The 19,553-nt window shown below is 37.4% G+C and overlaps 1 protein-coding gene across 2 annotated transcripts; it reads right to left on the bottom strand.

The window, feature by feature from the left end:
- Positions 1-1,125: 1,125 nt before the first annotated feature.
- Positions 1,126-18,318, bottom strand: LOC307159544 (U2 snRNP-associated SURP motif-containing protein). Of its 2 annotated transcripts, none has more exons than XM_079872977.1 (24): positions 18,244-18,318; positions 17,384-17,470; positions 16,145-16,256; positions 14,479-14,588; positions 14,227-14,294; positions 13,732-13,826; positions 13,584-13,648; positions 13,281-13,446; positions 12,964-13,169; positions 11,024-11,067; positions 10,328-10,432; positions 9,328-9,394; positions 9,062-9,228; positions 8,749-8,911; positions 7,560-7,639; positions 6,915-7,002; positions 6,676-6,804; positions 6,390-6,585; positions 6,100-6,174; positions 5,929-5,962; positions 5,482-5,626; positions 5,251-5,361; positions 2,383-2,570; positions 1,126-1,612 (listed from the first exon to the last, which is right to left on the bottom strand). In XM_079872977.1, the coding sequence occupies exons 2-24, from the start codon at positions 17,459-17,461 to the stop codon at positions 1,486-1,488; spliced, it is 2,619 nt and encodes an 872-aa protein (XP_079729103.1). In that variant the 5' UTR covers positions 17,462-17,470; positions 18,244-18,318; the 3' UTR covers positions 1,126-1,485. The 2 variants fall into 2 exon arrangements, with proteins under 2 accessions (XP_079729103.1, XP_079729104.1); XM_079872978.1 differs by having other exon boundaries at positions 17,986-18,305.
- Positions 18,319-19,553: the final 1,235 nt, after the last annotated feature.

Below are 19,553 nucleotides of genomic sequence, written 5' to 3' on the forward strand. Positions count from 1 at the left end.
AAAACACAAAAATCTAAAGTCATATTTGTTTACGGTTTAACTGATTCATCAAAGGGCAGCAGCAAGTACATTGGTCAATAAAGTGATATTAAATGCATAAAAATATTTGTTTTATTTAACATTTAATTATTGGAGGTTTGCGTAGTATTTTTGCATTTCACTGATTTTATTCCTTTTGAGGAATATTGAATCTGTTTTAGTGCCAGTGAGATGAGTCAATGCATGCGCACATTTAGTCTAGAACTACATGTTTACCCAGCGCACACAACGCCTCTGCACTTACTCACGATTTCTCTCAACATCGCGACAAGAGACCTGTCAGTCAATAAATGGCAAAACAAACTAACTTGCGTTACTTATTTGAAAAAGTAACTCATATTTTATTTTAAATTTAAAAGTAATGCGTTACTTTACTAGTTACTTGAAAAAATGTTATCTGATTACGTAACTCGTTACTTGTTATGCTTTACCCTAACATTGTGATTGCATAAGTGGTAAAATAGATTAGTCGAGATTACTCACATCTAACATTAAAGTTTTTGTTTATATAAAATGTGCGTATATATATTATTATATTTATATACATGTATTACATATATATATTAATAATATCACTCTTACTATTTTTCTCACACAGTATTAATGGATCTTTATAAACATTTCAAGCTTCCTTTATATTTTAAGAATATATTTGCTGGTCTTTGGTATAACATCTAGAAACCCTGCTCTACTCAAGCATGTGAACACAAACCTTCTCAACTACGCAAGTTTGAATTTGTTGCGCATTCAACTTAACACAAGTACGAGTTGTATTCTAAATTCTCTTGTTTATAAGCACAAGGACATTGACGGCTTGTGTTCTTTTTGCAGGACATTTACACATTTATCTTTTAGATCTCAAAACTATTTTGGTCTGACCAAGGCTCTCATATATTTGATTTCGCCAATGATACACACTCTTTTAGATCTTACGAAGGAAATATTGTTCTAGCAGCTAGAGTTTTATTCTGAGCTTCCTACTATCACCATTTATAGAATTACAATAAAGCATTTAAATATATTTAACAATGTTTATAAACAATTGCTTTATGAAAACTTCTTATATAATGTTCACACCAACATCTGTCCTTCCACAATTGTTTTTATTGTAAAGTTTAGAGGCGGAGGGGTCCATCTTGCAGCATTTTTTAAACACTGGATTTAAAACAAAACACAAATAAAACGGTTTACAAAACAAAAATAAGATCTGTACAAGTTCACACTTCATCTTAGAAAAATTCAGCCAAGCCCAGGGTTGTGATTGCAGCAGCCACACAGAGGACCGTTCTGGAAACAAACGAACAGCTGTAAATCAGCCAGTCTGTAATCAAAGCATTGTGGAATAGAAACACGTTGATGTGCGTGACGAGAGCAGTCCATTCATAGGCTCCGTCAGGCTGTGTTAAGAGATGACTGCAGAGGTCACAGGGTTCAAAGGGTCAGAGTTCAGTGTTTGCTCTTCTTGGTCTTTTTGTGCGAGCGATGTGGTGATCGGGACGAAGACCTCCAGGATTTGTGCTGTGGCGATGGTGATTGAGAGCGTTTTGACTTCCGTGGTGATCGAGATTTTGTTCTTCATGAAAGACAAAGAGTGAGGCTTAATTAAGGGCCAAGTTAAATCCACATGTACTTCTTACGGAACATGACACCATGACGTAAACAAGCACGACACAAAGTGACAAACAATTAAATCATAACCACAACCATCAGGAAATTTCTGTGTAGCACCGCTTCAAAATCCCACTTCACAGAAATGAAATACACTACTGTTCAAAGTTTGGGGTTCTAAAGAAATAAATACTTTATTTAGCAAAGGATGCCACTTACATTTTTCATCAAATAATCCTACAAAGATCATGTGACACTGAAGACTAGAGTAATGATGCTGAAAATTCAGCTTTGGCATCACATGGATAAATTACTTTTTAAAATAATTTTCAAATAGTAAACAGTTGTTTTAAAATGTAATAATATTTCGCAACAATATTACTGTTTTCACTGTATCTTTGATTAAATAAATGCAGCCTTGGTGAGCATAACAGTCTTCACAACGGCTTTCAAAAACATTTTAAAAAAAATCATACCAACCCCAAACTTTTGAACGGTAGTGCATGTTCTGATTGGCTGTAAATGTTTTTCGATCTTAGAGTGGACAGACAAATTACTTGTAGTTGGAAACTTGATACATCATGCCTGGTTTAACAACTGGGAATGTTTTTTTTTTGTTTTTTTGGTTAAATAAGGGGACTTTGATAATCATAATTAACAATTAGACACAAAGTGTGTGTGTGTGTGTGTGTGTGTGCGTGTGTGTGTGTGTGTGTGTGTGTCATGAGTGCATACCTCTCTCTCCTCTCTTCTTTGTCTCGACTCCTTCCTCTACTCCTTTCTCTGTCCTCACTCTTTCTACTTTTCTCTTTATCCCGTGTTTTACTTCTGTCTTCTTTATCTCTCCGCTCGTCTTTTTTGGACCGGTCTTTCTGTTTCTGTGAATATTTGTCTTTCTTTTCCTGGTCGTCCTTGTCAAACTCCTAAAGAAGGAGGGATGAAAAAAAAAAAGGAAAGATTGATCAGATTTACTGATTTATCAGTTAAAGCAAAAGAGTTAAACATTTTTACCTTGGCTTGAAATATCAGTTTCAAAATCATTCTGATGGTACACTGACTTCTAATAAGCCAAATGACTTGTTTCCCACGCTCTCCAAATGTCTGTTCTGGGAGTATGCCAGATTGGTCAGCGGGGACAAAATTCCACGAAACGGGCAGATTGCTTTAGAGCAGTACATCACACAATACACCACATCAACATAGCTTCAGCAAAACAGTATTATCAGTACAGACATCTTAAACTCATTCACCATTTTCAATGTTGAGCTTATTCAGGGTTTATACAGTCCTGACGTAGTAAAATAAGTTGTAATTGTCTGTCTTATGACTGACGGGAGAAAAAACAACGTAAATCTGATGGCAGTGTAGATTTCACCGCCAGTTTTATTTATGAAAGATATGAAATCTATGACGAAAAATGTTCGTTGACTACCTTTTTTTCCATGACTAAGACAAGATAATGACAAGACAACACGGACGTTATTAAACAATAACTGTGACTATATCAACATGCAAAAAAACAAAAACAAGATACAAAAATGTAGCAAAAAAAAAACACCAAAAAAAAGAGGATACAAAATGTTAGATTGTTTTTAACAAGCCTCTACAAGCTTTCATGCTTTCAATCAGAGCTTTTCTCTTAATAAGATAAATGTTCTGCCCAGTGTTTTACTTAATGTAAGCTGGAGTTTAGCAATCTCCATTTAAGATATTCTGCTTAAAAGTGTCATTCAGTCAGTCTGTGTTGTCTTAATCTGCTATCAAAACTAGGATTGCGATTGTGGTTGCGGAATAAATGCACTTACACAACCTCTGTGTGGCAGTCTTCTTTGCTGTTGTTTTAAGTGAAAAACATTACTATTAGGAATTTCACTGTTTTCATGTTGAGAGAAGTTTCTTGTTTTACCAGTTTTCATATGCAGAGAGTGTGGTGATTTATATGATAAATAGCCTATAATAACTCAGGAGTTGACGTTCTCTTGATTTGTGCTTATAGGTGAAAGTGCAATAATTCTAATATGTAAAAGTACAACAATGTTGTAATTATAATTATATTATTTGAGTAAAATCATGACTTTCAATTTAACCATAATGTGACTACATTTTCATTGACTAAAACTAGACTAAAATGCCCAGACTTAAACTTAAACTAAAACAGGACAGGACAGGACAGGATAAGATAAAAACTAAAAAGTACATTTCACAGGACTAAGACTTAAACTAAATGAAAAAATAGCTGACAAAGATGAACACTACTGAAAGACCTAAGCTATAATTTTATCAGTGTCGTCTTTATCTCAGAGTTTTGTGGTGAAGTCATCTAATAGTCCTGTCTCAGGATAACATGCAAGCTTTGAAATTTTGCAACAAACCTATCTCTGTTCGATTGTAAGCGTCTATACTGTCAATTTCAAAATGTATATTATGAGCAATGTGGCCTATTGTGTTACCAACATTTAATTCCACATACACATTCAAACGGTTAGCTCACTATGTATATGTGAAAATGTGAGTAGTATTTCAGAAAAACTAAACAATTCTGTCATTTCTGTTATTCCTTTTGTTACGGTTGTAATATTGCTCTCTTTATCAGTCAACATGGTTCTTCTTGGCTTTTGAAATCATTTGGCTTGTCAACAAATGCACATGTACATCTATCCACTGTAATTCTGACAGTGGTATATTTACGATAGTGAATTCCACTTAACTGTACGGGGCTAGGGTTATCAAGCGACGAGAATACTTTTTGTGCACAAAATAAATAAATAAATAAATAAATAACAACTTTATTTATGGGCCTCTGAGTGAGTTCACGCAGTGTAACAGCGCAGCGCTTCTGGGTTGTGCGCCAGAACGTAGGCTCAGTGAGCCTACGTTCTGATGTACAAACCAGAAGCGCTGCGCTGTTACACTAAGCAGCCTATGAAGGAGTGAGCCAGCTCTCAGATTTCATCAAAAATATCTTAATTTGTGTTCCGAAGATGAACGAAAGTCTTACGGGGTTGGAACAACATGAGGGTGAGTAATTACTGACAGAATTTTCATTTTTGGGTGAACTAACCCTTTAAATACGACGTAGCAGAATTCTGAGCTTTTGCATCTATAATACATGTAAACCTGGCTGATGCCAAGGTCAGATGAGAAAATGTACCATCAAAAAATGTCTCAAGGCTGGAATGCACTAAACGACATTTGCCCAGATTTGTGCCCCTATTCTGGAGGTCTGGAGGAATTGACATTAGTTTCTGAATGCCAGAGCCAGTCTACACATTTGAGGTAACAGATTTAGAAAAAAAAAACTATTGTGTATGATGGTACAGACTCCAATTTTTTAGCTTCAGATTTCAGAATACATCCAGTTAGATGATATCACACAAACATGCTTGATATTTTGAGTTGATTTTAGAACACACATTGTTTTTATTTGTGAATGATGATTTGTTCCGATTTTAAAAAACAAGTGTATTCCAACCTTTGAATGTGATATGTTTTATATCATTATAGTACAATGTATTGAAAAATCAGCATCAGCACCACAATTATCCGTTTTTTTAACCTTATATTCCGTTGTTGCAATTGATTATGTTTGAGAGTTGTGTGTACCTTCTGTAGCAGTCTGTTTCTGTAGTGTTGAACTTGCTGTTGGAGATTCATACTGGACTTCCTCTGTCGCTTACCCGACTCCAACTCATCCTGGAAATTCATCACCTTCACCTGCAATATGCACACACACTTTTATAGTGTCTGGGAACACAGTTAGCTTTAGAGCTACATCCATCTGTGAGTGTGTGGGAGGGAGAGAGCGAGACATGAAATACTGAGTGAGTGACTAACCTCCAGTTCTCGGAGACGTGTTCTTTTGCTTTCAGACAGCTCAAAGTTTTTCAGAGAACTCTTAAACTCTGCCCCCTCGTACCTGCTGGGGCTGTCAGCTTCATCACTGCTGATATCAGAATCACCATTGTTCTCCTTTAGGCCACTGCATGAGAAAGAGAGGGCAGGAAACAATGAGGTCACCAAAACTGAAAAGAGTGGTGTATTTTCAAATATTTCCTCTTCATAAATCAATGTATATAGCCTAGAGATTTACTAAACTTTGCAAACGTACATCCATAAGTAAACAATTTAGGAAATGTTTAATCGATAGTTCACACAAATAAGGTAATAAAAAAAAGCATGTGACTTCATGAGGCTGTTGAAATGATCCAATCATGTGAAAAAAAGATTCATCCACTAATCACAGAGAATAAGTAAAATTAATATCATCCGACAAGCTCTTACCTTGAATTCATCTCAGTATCCGAGTCATTCTTGGCTGAAAGAATGATAAGAACAGTTTAAAAGTGTGCAGCAGTTGATAGGAACCAATATATTAGCCTGGATAGTCTGGAAAAAGCAGTTAATAAAAAGGGTGGAAAATGATCATGTATTACTCTTCGTGTTGGAGTCTACCTGAGGATTCTGAATCCACCTTCTCCCATTTGGATAGTGCGACAGTGGGTAAAGTCTTATCTGAGCCCTCATCAACTGGATCAGACACACAAAAACAAGCACAGAAAGGAAATAGAGGTATCTTAAATAAAAATCAATGATCCAACAAAGGCAATAGGAATATTGTATATTTTTGTTCAGATGAGGAAGTAGGCCATCAATAACACAAATGATAATAATAAAATAGTTATTCACACACCCACAATATTGTAATGAACAAGATCTAAAGACCACAGCGCCTGACTACCTACATGGCACACCATCAATATCATCTATTGAGTTTCCTAGGGGAACACCGTCAATGTCGTCAACTGGTACACCATCTATAGAGGATGGATCCCAGGTCATAGGTGACCCATCAAGGTCATCAAGGGGAGTTCCATCAATTTCAACTTTGTCTAGAGGAATACCATCCAACGGCGCTCCATCCAGATCAGGAGATTCGGGCTAGTGAACAGAACATATTACACATAGTTCACTATACAGATCATATTCAGTTTAATTATAGATTTTTTTTATTTATTGGCCATAGATCACCTCTGCTCTTTCAATGACTTCCTCTCCAGGTTTAATGAGTCCAAGGAATATATTTTGCAGTTGGATCAAGAAGGAGTCTGGATAAACTGCCCAGTCCTCCCACGCACGAAAACATCCCATGATCCTTTGCTGGAGAAAGAGAGAGATGTAAGAGAGAATTATAGTTGGGGAGTAGGATCACAGATCTCTGCAGGGGAAGAGCTCAAGACAGATAATGAGCAAGAACAGACTGTTCCCACCTTAAACTGCTCTGCCTGGAGTCGAGCCTGGATGTTCCGATACGCTTCACTGATGTCTCCAAATATCTGAGGCAGCTTTGTCTCAAAACTATTACACAGTAAAAAGAAAACACTTTTCATTAGAGACAACATTCAAGTTGCGATGTAACTGAAGTAGCGATAGACCTTTTATCCATATTGTGACGTACATTCAAGTGAAACAGAAAAAAAAGTGTAGTGGGGACTTCAATCCACTGGATGTTGATTGGATGGAGGGAGATCTGAATGCAAGTTTGCTGTTAATCACAAGAAAGGGGCAGCCTAAGTTGACTAAATGATTGGAGAAGTCCGGTATATGTGATCAGAGAGAAGTTTGTTGTTTCACCGGAAAATATGACAGTTTGATTAAAAATTACATGGTAAAAAAAAAGAATCATGCATGGATGAATGGTTCGCAATAAGATCAATTACATGCATTCAGAAAATAGTTTGATTTTCCATTTCATGCCAACTTTAGGACACAAGAAACCTTAATCATGTCAATGTTGTAGGTCCAAAGCAATTTCAAAAATGCAAAAAAAAAAAAAAAAAAAAAAAAAAAAAAAAAAAAGAAAAAGAAAGAAAACATAACATATCAAACATTTACATTTTGCACCACTGACTCACAATTTGCGGTAATATGATGCATTGGCCACTTTGGCACAGGAGTTGTAGAGGATGTCAGATATCAGGTAAAGTCTGGCAATCTGCAATACACAAGACATCAGACAAAATGTCCAAAAGTGTGAAAAAGGGCTATGCCTAGGGCTGGGTATCGTTCAAAAATTTTCGATATCAATACCAATACCAATACCTTGACTTCGATACCGGTTCCAGAACGATACTTTTTACGATAACAATTTTATGAAATTACATATTACCTAAAAAAACTGTTGGTTTATTTTTTTCTCAGTTTGACTTTTACAGACTCAAAGACTCATTTAGGCCACTGTGAGGTGGAATATATGATTCGCACTCAAGCACACGCATAAAGCTTGCCGCAATAAACTTAAGAGCAGAAAGTTGCTCCATCTTCGACTGCAAGAAGAACTGGAGCATGTCACAAATTAACCGAAACTCAGAGTATAGGCTACTTGCCTCACAGACATGAGAAATAGGCATATAGAAAGCTTGAAATGTTTACTTTTAAATGAACCAATTCGAATCGAAAACAAATTTTCTCTGATTATGTAATCCAAATGAAAGGTGCATTTCTCTCTATATAAATGCGTGTGCGCATTCACTATACTGCGGAGATGACGAGTCAGCAACATCAACTTCATCTTTGCAGCCAACACTCAGAAAACACTAGTTTATTAATAAACAATTAAAATGTCTCCTTGCTAATTTTTCCAGACACATTCATAATCATTAGGTTACTTTTGACATGTGCACTGTCAAGCGCTTCATCAGATTTGTTGTGTTGCTGGTCTTGGCAGAAATTATTTTGTCGCAAATTTTGCATTGCGTGTTGTAAGCATCGAGCTTGGTGAAATGTTGCCACACTTTTGATTTTTTCCACATCTTTTACATCTATGGGGGTTGGGACAGGCATAAACTAGTGTTTTTCCTTGATGCCTCGCCACAGCCAATCATGCTGCATGCTTATTGGCTAACTGGCATTGACGAGATTAACCCCTTAGGTACTGAAATTTTGTTACCGAACATCAAGAGATTTTTTTGATACTCTATGGTCTCGGAGCAATTTGGTCAGTGCCTAAAAAGTATCGAACTTGATACCCAACCCTAGCTATGCCACAAACTTCAGTTGTGATCTGTGAACTCCAACTGTGTACTACTGTAAATGTGTGTGTACCTTCTTCTGCAGTGGTGTGTGCACTATAGACAGAGATTCAGTGATGCAGGAGACGACCTCCTCAGCAGCCTCCGCTCTCTCTAGGCAGAACAGCATTGCATCACCGATTTCATCTCTGCGAGGAGTCAGTCCTCTCAGCAGGGCTTCCAACCGCTCTCTGTGCCTGAGACGTAACACACACATTCAACATGTACATGCATTACGGGGCCAAAAGAATGTGGCCACAGGCCTATGTGCATTTTACTTCAAAGTAAAAATGTGCAAAAGAAAAGAGAGACGGCCTACTACATCTATTTTTGGAACACATCCTTACTCTGCCTTCAGTTGCCCTTTCTTTAGCTCTTCCTCTTGAGAAGGGAAGGAGATCTCTTCTATTTCCTCATCGCCATGGAGATATGGGTTAAGGAGAGGGGGCTTCCAAAGAGAGCCGCCCCTAAACATTCTGAAAGGGGACGTTCTCCATTTATTTGGGTTTTCTCCCTTAGAGAAGGACAGACACACAGGGAAACAGTGTATAACCGTTTTCATATAGATATGCAAACATGGCATAATTTATCTTTGAAGCAGTAGCTCATTTACCTGTAGAATGGAGTAGAGCTTCCATCTGTAGTACACATGCTCCTGAGTCTTATTATCAAACAAAAACCTGAAACATTAACCAGACCAGGGTTGGATATGGCATTCAGAGGACTTTAAAAATTATTTAACCAAAAATTTGAATAAATTAAATTTCTAAAAATTCTGTCATCATTTACTCACCCTCATGTTCTAAACCTGAATAACAGTCTTTCTTCCATGGAGCAAAAAAAGAGATATTTAGCAGAATGTCAATGCTGCTCTTTTCCAAAAAAGTGAATGGTGGGTGACATCAGACCCGATCCTGACCTCCCCTGGGCCCTAAGCAAAATTCTGTTAAGGGGCCCTCCTACCTGACCAGTGAGCCATGCAAACCATTAGCCATTGCCACAAAGTCACACCTGACACCCCAGTGCTCCCACTACAATCCTCCCTCCTTTACTAGTACTAGTGAAAATGTAATTCCTGATATCAGAAATAGACATTATTACTAGAAAAAGTACATTCTTAATATCAAGAATTCACATTTTAAATAGTACAAATTTAATTATTGATAGTAATTTGCAGGCCCCTAAGCAACTTGCGTAGTATGCATATAGGGCTGCTCCGCTCTGGGTGACATCAATGATGCCAAATGTTATTGGTTCTCATAAAATTGAAATATGTGCATATTAAATTGCACTAATGAGACAGTAAACACTTCTGAACTTCAATATCATGTGGCTTTGGAATATTTGAATAAAGCGCACAAGTCATATAGACTGCTTCATGTCATCCTGTTACCATTCACACTGAATGAAAAAGAGAAGCATGAACATCCTGCCTAATGTCTGCTTTTGTGATTTAGGGTAAAAAGAAAGTCATACTTGTTCAGAAGACATGAGGGCGAGTAAATGATTTTGACTGAAAGGTGAAGATGATGAATAGATACAAAACAATGCAAGCTATCCAAGTATAATAAAAGATCAAATATTCTATAACAAGCAGAACACTCCACACATACCTGAATTCAGGGTTGTTCTTTTCCCGGTTCATGATGATGGCTTCAAACATGGGACCCTCTCTTACCACAAACTCAATCATTCTGTGTATCAAGCCCAGCAGGTTCCTATCAGCCACAAAATAGATGGATGAGAGAATGAACAAGGGCACTCTCTTCTCTCCCCCACCTTTCTCAATCACTCCATATAGTCCTTACAGCCTTACCATGTCAGTTCTATCTTTTTCTTCTTTCATTTTCACTGTCTGGCAGTTTGAAACTTGTATTTTGCTCAGAATTTTCTGTCCACTCCAAATCAGATTGCTTTCTGATGTTACCATGGCCCTATGAGACCGTTTAGGGAGTGTGTTTTGGTATAATATTAACTCCTGAGGTTCACAGAAAGGCCACTTTGTGACATTCTACACATTTTCACAGTAGCAATTACTGGGTATAAAATTATTTATGTTGTTTAAACCGCAACTGTATTAACAGAATGGTGAAGTTGCTGATGTTGCTCAAGATGGGTAAGCTCTAAGCATGTATATGTATCTGGAAGCATCTGAGTGATTGCCTTGGTTACGCTCTAAGATCAGCGATGTATAACAGTATCTTTCCGATGATCTAACCACTGTGATGTAGGCGTCAGTCTACAGGTGAGTGTGTTTGTGTGTGTTTCAGTGGCAATGGTGTTTTAATAAATGGACAGAGAATGTGTACCTTTCTGGGGGGATTACCACTGTCACTACGGCCTCGGACAGAGTCTGTTCATGACGTCAAACCAAATGATGAAGATACAAAAATACAGTGAGTTTATATTTAAACAAACTGCAGAATATTCATGATTAATATCAGCAGCAGCAGCTAAACCTCTGGAAACATGCTCCGCAAACAGACGAGTTCATCTCACCGCTGTTTCTGGCTCTGTCTGGGGGACATTCTGTGTATTTTACACTTTGCTTCCTCCAACCTGTATGGCTTCACTAAGGTTATTGGCTTTTTTTTATTATTATTCCAGTTTAAAGCTTATTCATTTAAACTGCCCACAGACAAATTAATAAAAATGAGTCCTCACAAAGATACAATTGCAATATTATATAAACCCAAATAAACTTAAGAGAATTGAATATTGTTCCCCATGTTGAACCTACCGATTTTTGTTTTTTTTTGCTTTGTTGCTGCCAGTGATGCTATAAAAGACTTGGAAGGTTTGGATTTGACATAATTAATTACTCATCTCTGACATACAAATAGAAATTTGACCTGTAGAGACCAGCCAATCAGCTTCAACAGAATCTGTAAGTCTAAGAAGCTAGACAGGCTGGTAAGAATGAAGGGTCTCTTGTTACACAGGATGTCCCCCAGGCTAATGAACATCAATGAATTTACAACTGACCAACATTATTTCTCTACAGATTCCTGGTTTAATCTGCTTGTGATTCTTTGTCTGGTACAATATACATACATTACTGTGCAAAAGACTAAGACACATTAGTATTTTCACCCAAAAAAAGGGGTTTTAAGCCAGTTATTTATATCTTTTGCTGTAGTGTCAGTAGGAAATATCAGTTCACATTTCCAGACATTCCTTTTGCCATTAATTGTAATAATCCACAATTAATAATCCTTTTAGCAAAAGGAATGTCTGGAAATGTAAACTGATATTTCCTACTAACACATTACAGCAAAAGATAACTGGCCTAAAACCAATTTTTTTTTTTTTCTGGTGAAAATACTAACATGCCTAAGACTTTTGCACAGTAATGTATACGAGTCAAATCAAGCAACTTAAATTAGGCTAAATTGTTCCCACAACAGTGTGAATTCGTTGATTTTGTAACTTTCTCTGTTTTTCAAAGTTTCTCTGACAGTGCAGCTATATGATGATTCCATCACATTTCTCTATATATAATATATACTGTCGTTCAAAAGTTTGGGGTCACTTTTGAATATTATTTTATTCAGCAGGGCCACAAAAAAATGTTTTGATCTAAAGTGACAGTAAAGTGGTTTATAATATTATACAAGGTTTTCAACATTGATAATAATAAGAAATGTTTGAGCTGCAAATCAGCATATTAGAATGATTTCTGAAGGATCATGTGACAGTAAAGATGCTGAAAACTCAGCTTTGCCATCACAGATATAAATTATATTTCAAAATATATTAAAATAGAAAACCGTCATTTCAAAGTATAATAATATTTTACAATATAATTTTTTTTAACTGTATTTTTGCCCAAATAAATGCAGCCTTAATGAGCATAAGAGACTTTTTTTTAAAAAATCGTACCACCCGCAAACTTTTGAACGGCAGTAGTCTGATGTTTTAAGAAAAATAACACCCACAATATTTGATCTAAAATGATTTTTGATTCCATTTAGATTCCAAAATGTAACTAGTCTATCTATCTATATATATATCTATCTATCTATCTATCTTAATACTCAGCCATGATCTTTTGTATCAACCTAAAACCACCGGACAGAAATCAAAATTTTCTTTGGCTACTTTTTATCATTTAATGATAAAACTTTTGTTTACACAGTAACGATTCATGCTCCCAGAATACTTTTCCAGCAGAAAAAAACTTTAATAAAGAACTTGACTTCAGCATACCAAACTCTACTACACCAGGAGACAGTGTGTGTGTGGTTACCTTGTAAAAGTCTTCCTGTGAGCGACTGCGTGGTTTGGTGAAGTCATTTCTGAAGCGGTCTCTGGGTTGGGCGTTGAATGGCAGTCCAGAGGGTGGAGGGGGGGCAGTGGTCTTCAGCACCCCGATTGGGGTGTAAAGAGGTTGCGGAGGAATACGTACTGCCTTCCCCCAACCCAGTTTCATTTCAAAACCCATTACTGTTTTACCTGCAATACACAGACACCAGAGCTCAAAGGTCAAAACTGTCCAAGTACCTCTTTTGCAGGTGGCAGCCTGATGTTCCATTTACACTGGTTTGAGGATTGAGGATGTCTCACCGTCCAGCGCAGCCAGAGCACGCTCTGCATCTTTCCGTGTCATGAAAGCAACAAAACCACGGTTTGTGACTCTCGTTCTCTCCTCATCAGTGCGAGGCCACATGATCTTTACACTGGCCAGAGGACCATATTTTCCAAACTCCTTACAGAGCATCTCCTCTGTCATCTAATGAGAGTAAAAGCTTAGTATATAAGTATAACACACCTGTGTAATTACAAGACTGCCATCTGGTCACTGTTATGCAGTCTGTTAAAGTAACCATGTGACCAGTCAGCAGACAAAATGCTGTGGTCTCTTCTCACCTTGGGGTTGATGCAGCCGATGTACAGGTTTGTTGTGTTTGGCACTGCAGGATCATCATCAAATACTGCAAATAAAATACATAAAAAGGTTTTAGGCTTCCACTGGGTTTGTAAAGTGAAACATGTGGTGTACGTTTGTCAGAATTACTTGATCTTCGTGTCAGAGGTAAATCCAGATCTGGGTACAATCCTCCAGAGTCCCCTTTCTTTCTTTTGTATCGCTCCTCTCTTTCCTCCTGTATTCTGAATAGCAGATTGAATAAAGACAGAACGCTTTTTAGCTTAAATTTTGTAACACTCTTTAAAGTCACAATGGAATGGAAGTAGCGAGCATCGGTTGTTGATTGGATTTTGAGATATGGGCATTGAGCTAAATAAATTAATGTGAGCTTGTGGTCGATTGTGGAGTGGCAGGGTTTAAGCAGACTAAATGATTGAAGTCTGTCACCAGAGAGAAGTCGTTTTCACCAGATGTTCCAGTAATGAATGAAACATTGATGAATCGATCACAATAACATCATGCATTTAGGAAACAGATAAAGTGAAATTTTCGTTAATGGAGAGAGATATACATTTCCTTGGCTTTTTGTTTGAGATGACCAAGACAGAAAAAAGGAAGTAAAACAATGAAAGAAACACTGACTGTTTTAATTCCTCTTTAAAAAGCTCCAGATTACTCTTCTTCTTCTCCTCTGTTTTCTTTTTAGCTGCCTAGAATGGAAAAACAACAATGATGTTATGCTAAATATTGTATTTTGTAATTTACAGCAAAATGGATCTTGTAATCTATACTGATTATGATGATCTTCTCATCTTGTTTCTTCTGACTAAATCTTACCTCTCAATATGGAGGATATTAAGCTCATCTGATTACAGTAGACAGAAGCTCACTTACAGCTTTTTTAACTTCTGTAGGTTGAACAGGTGAGGCATTCTGAGGTGGAGAATTGAATTTAGAGGCGGGTCTGTAGAGTTTGCTCTTCTTCACCTCTGCGGCTTCTTCCTCTGAGAGGTGAACAACAAACACACACAATCATAACTCTCTCCTTCTTCCATTTTAACTAACAGCTTGGATCTATAATTTTTAGTAGCCCACAACTCTTAGCTTTTTCTTGCAATCAACATATAAGCATCATACTAAAACACAAAGTCAGCTTTAATTCACCCAAAATTCTGTCAGTAATTACTCACCCTCATGTTGTTCCAACCACGTAAGACTTTCGTTCATCTTCGAAATACAAATTAAGATATTTTTGATGAAATCTGAGAGCTTTCTCACTCCTTCATAGGTTTCTATGTAATATCATCTGCCAACCCAGAAAAGTTAGTAAAGACATTGTTAAAATAGTCCAAGTGACAACAGTGGCTCAACCTTAATTTTATCAAGCGACGAGAATACTTTTTGTGCGCAAAAATAAATAAAAAAATAACGGCTCTATTCAACTATTCATTTTCTTCCGTGTGGGCCTCTGATGTGAGTTCACGAGAGCGCCACAACGCATGCGCGAGAACTGAGAAGATGACGCAGATGGGTCTCGATGTAGTGTTTAAAATGGTTCTAAAGTGTGAATTTCCTGGATGTCCGAATCGTGAGAAACCAACGAGAAAACGTAAAAGTGCCTTACCAATGCCGCAAAATGAATGGCTTACCTTTCACACTTTCCCATCAAATGATCGTGAGCGTGTCATCTTCTCAGTTCTCGCGCATGTGTCGTGGCGCTCTCGAGAACTCACTCAGAGGCCCACACGGAACAAAATGAATAGTTCAGAAAGTCGTTATTTGGGGTTTTTTTGTGCACAAAAAGTATTCTTGTCCCTTGATAAACTTAAGGTTGAGCCACTGTAGTCATGTGGACTATTTTAACAATGTCTTTACTAACTTTTATGGGCTGGCAGATGCAATTACCTAGCAGCCTATGAAGGAGTGAGCCAGCTCTCAGATTGCATCAAAAATATCTTAATTTGTGTTTCGAAGATGAACGAAAGTCTTACGGGGTTGAAACAACATGAGGGTGAGTAATTACTGAGGGTGAACTAACCCTTTAAAGGTTCAAGGAGTCAGTAACTATGGTTACACTGGTTTACCATTTCAAACTACTGATATCTAGAGACACACATGCTCAAACACCCAATGAAGAGACTTACAGTAACAGTAGAGAACATATTTTATATTTCAGAAATCTGAGCAGTGTTGCTATTGTTAACTAAAACTATTAAAAATATCTTCCAGTAATTGAAATTAACCTAATATAAGTATTAGAAAAAAACTTGAAGAGTAAAAGAACTTAAATGAAAATGAGATATTTTGTTGCCTAACTGAATCAAAATAAGTTGAAGTTAAAATACTAAAATTACTAAAAACTATTTTTTTTTCTTATTTCTCAGATAAAAATAAATTAAAGCTAAAAATAAATATAGAAAAATATGGCAAAAGCACTTAAAATGATTAAAAGTTAAACAAATGAAAACTGAATATAATAAAGGCTAATACAAAATATTAATAGATACTAGTATAATACTGAATACGGATCAGAGACTTGCAGAAATGCACGACAGCTCACCTTTAGTTGCATTGACAATGCCTCCTCGTACAAATGTCTTCACTCCACTTTTGTCGTTAGTGTCAAAAGAAGCTAAAAATTCCTCAAAGACTTCAGCAGCTTTCTCCTCCTCCTGGAAACAGTGAGACAAACAGATGCTGGGTATATTTTTAAATAAAAATACTGTATTTCCTATCAATAATCTTTTTTTTTTTTAACTAAGCACTACTACTCTGGCCTACAGAGCCGCACATGACATGCGGTGTTGGGGGGACAAGATATTGTGGACAAAAATTAAGAATTCATTCACATATTTGCTCCCTTGTTTTGGCTAAATCATGGTGACGTTGTACCAATTCATTTCCTTGTTTTAATTTAGTTAAAGGTATAGTTATCGATTTCTGAGAAACGCTGTTGAACGTGGATCGGACCGAGCACCACAATACTAATCAGCAGTAGGGCGTATACACTTATGATGGTGGAGTAGAGAGAAAGAGCAAGACGGATATATGAAGAAAGAGACAGTAAAAAGGGAGATCGCTGAGAGATATTACAAAAGGTCAGAGGACTATCACTAGAAAATGAAGGGTTATGATCAGATATGAGCTTTAGAACCCACGTTAATATTAGAAAAGCTTTCCAGCTCTGGAGAGACGTTCAGGAAGGCCTGAAATGGACACAGAGGCTGTGTTTTTTTCTGCTCCATAAGTGAGTAACATTGGTGAGTACTGAACTAAGATATGCTGTTGTTGTAATGTTAGGTATAGTAACAGGACCGTTTTGAGTGTCAGTGTTTGCCTGGAGCTGGTGTGCTGCTGGTGACCAACAACGAACTCTTGCTTGTAAAGCCTACTCTTGTGTATTGTATGTTCATTTTTTGTTCTTCCTTGCTGCTTGTTCATCATCTTCGCTTTATTTTTTTTACAAAACATTATTTTGCTTCACTTCAGCTATGATAAAGAGACATCCACTCTTGCATTGTGTGTTTGTGCATTTGGGGGGCGGAGCAATGAAGGGAGGAGTGTGTTTGTTGGGGTTGATTTCAAATCAACAGTGTTTCTCAGAAATGGCTTACTGCACTGTAAATTCCGGTCACAATTAAACCAAAGCAAGGGAGCTAATTAATAAAACTTTGCCACTAATTTGATATCTATTTTTTCTTCTGCATGTCATGTGCAGGGCTCCACAGTCCGCACTGATCATCTCAAGTGCTGAATGTTTATTGACTCTATCAAACACATTTTGCTGACAAAAACTTACCTTTTTCTTCATTTCCTCTTGTTCTCTTTTTGTTAGTGTCCTCTTCACCCCCACTGATTTCCCTTTTTTGTCTGCCATGTCAATTCTCTAAAACACAAGAGAAATGTACTGTAACTCAGATCACTGTATAGGCGTATATTCAATCATGCAACCATTTATTCAGGATTGGGGGGACTAAGTTACATATAACAATTTCAGAAAAAAACTATTCTAGAGGTTATACTAGTCTGAATGTTGGGGGTGAAGGCCCTGCATACCTGACAAATATCACAAAGTATGTGACCTAATGACAAGATTTCTGAAAATAAGAATTTTTTTTTTTTACTCCAACTTGATCTGAACTGAGGACAGCAGGATGCAGGACTGGTGAAGATGCAATGCAGCTTTAAAAGATGCTGGATTATAAACCCTGCCTTTTTATGAGACAATATCACTGCACACTAAGACACACTAAAACACATTGTTTGTGTATGATTCATAATGGCACTATTTAGTTCTATAAGTTATAATATTATCTTTCAATAGTCATAGACCTGCTGTTGGTGGTGTCTCCATAACTCAATCTGCGACTGTTTCCTAACCTAAGTTAGCTAGCTGCCTACCTAGACAGCATTTGTGGGCATCACAGACGCCGGCAGTCTCCCAAAAAGCCGTCTAGGTGGGAAGCTCACCAGGTTGGAGAAGACAGCCTGTTTGTGTAAGTTAGCGTTATGGCTAACACCTCTAGTCCTCCGGGCCTCCTTTAAACCTGAGACAACCTTTTGCTGTCAACTGCTTTAACGCCGCTGGAGGATGTAATGAAAATGTTGCTGACGCTGCAACCAGGTACACATCTGTAAACAGTCTATATAGCGACTTACACAGCTCTTGCGTTGCAAAAACGAAACCGTTCGTTTGTTGTTAATCCGCCATTTTGAATTCTACTAGAAATGGAAATAGCGGAAAAGTGACGTCGCGTTGCAAACACCAATCAGAGCTCAAAACGCCTCATTCTGCGACTGCAGTGGATCTCCTGTTACTTCTAAAAGTTTAAAAAACGAATATGCCCGTGTAATATAAGAAATAATTTCTATAAAAGGCTGTACTAGAGTAACGTTACAAATACGTTCTTATTAATTGAAATGTGATTTATAGATGGCAAGAACATGAACAGGCTTAAGTAATGACCTGAGGTTAGTCATTGCTCAGTGAAGGGTTGACAGAGTTAGCTTACAGTATATGACTCGAGGCTGTCAACCTCATGTTAATTTTGATAACATCTAGTGAGATAACACATCTAAAATGACAGAACATCATATAATGCATCCATTGTTAACACTTGCTCATGTGCTATTGTTTTCCCATCAAGGGTGGATTAAAATGGTTATTACAAAAGACATGGGAATATTGTTAAAAAAATTAAGTAGAGAAGGAAAAAAATAAGAACCATCGGTCTTAGTAAATTGTCAGTTTATATGTTAAAATTTAGTTTTACTTGGACCATAGCATAAAAAATGCTCAATAATTAAGTAGGCCCTCCTGAAAGACGCAAACTCCAACTGATATTTAGTGAACTGAGGAGTTGATGAACCAACTGATGTGATGAATGTTTCCATTGTTCAAAATGTACTTGGTTACTAATGTAACCTCAGTTCCCTGAGATGAGGCAACGAGTATTGCGTAAGCTAGCTTACGCTATGGGAAAACCTCCTTTCCTCGAGAATACTTAAGTTACACTTTTAAAATGCATTGCAGCTGCACTGCGAGCACAACTGAGCGTGAGAGCGGTCATTGGCTGTGCTGCGGCAACTGCACGAACCTATGGCGAGGCGGCTCTGACGCGAGAACCAATCGGAGCGCGTCATAGCCCGCCAGTATGGGCGTGGTCAGAGGCTATTGGCGAGACTCGCCTAGGTACTTCAGGTTTAAACGACTGAAGCGACCCCTGATCCAAGCACAGTAGCACGGCAGGCTACACAATACTCGTTCCCTCATCTCAGGGAACTGAGGTTACGTTAGTAACCAAGTAGTTCCCTTTCGAGAGGTCTCTCGTATTGCGTAAGGCTAGCTTACACTATGGGAACCCCTTGCAAAATGCCGTGCGTGCTGACTTCGCTTTACCGTGACCAAGCATATGTATGAATCACAGAGAAGCATAATCCTAATATAAGCAGGTGAAGAACGGGCTTCA

The sequence above is a fragment of the Squalius cephalus genome (genome assembly GCF_949319135.1).
Source record: "Squalius cephalus genome assembly, chromosome: 5".
NCBI lineage: Eukaryota > Metazoa > Chordata > Actinopteri > Cypriniformes > Leuciscidae > Squalius > Squalius cephalus.

Excerpts from the sequence above, each read along its gene's own strand:
- LOC307159544 (XM_079872977.1), bottom strand. The coding sequence starts at position 17,461 with ATGGCAGACAAAAAAGGGAAATCAGTGGGGGTGAAGAGGACACTAACA. Across the intron at positions 7,003-7,559 it reads GCATCATATTACCGCAAATT|TTTTGAGACAAAGCTGCCTC; the intron begins GTGAGTCAGTGG and ends ACTGTGTAATAG. Across the intron at positions 2,571-5,250 it reads GAAACAGACTGCTACAGAAG|GAGTTTGACAAGGACGACCA; the intron begins GTACACACAACT and ends CTCCTTCTTTAG.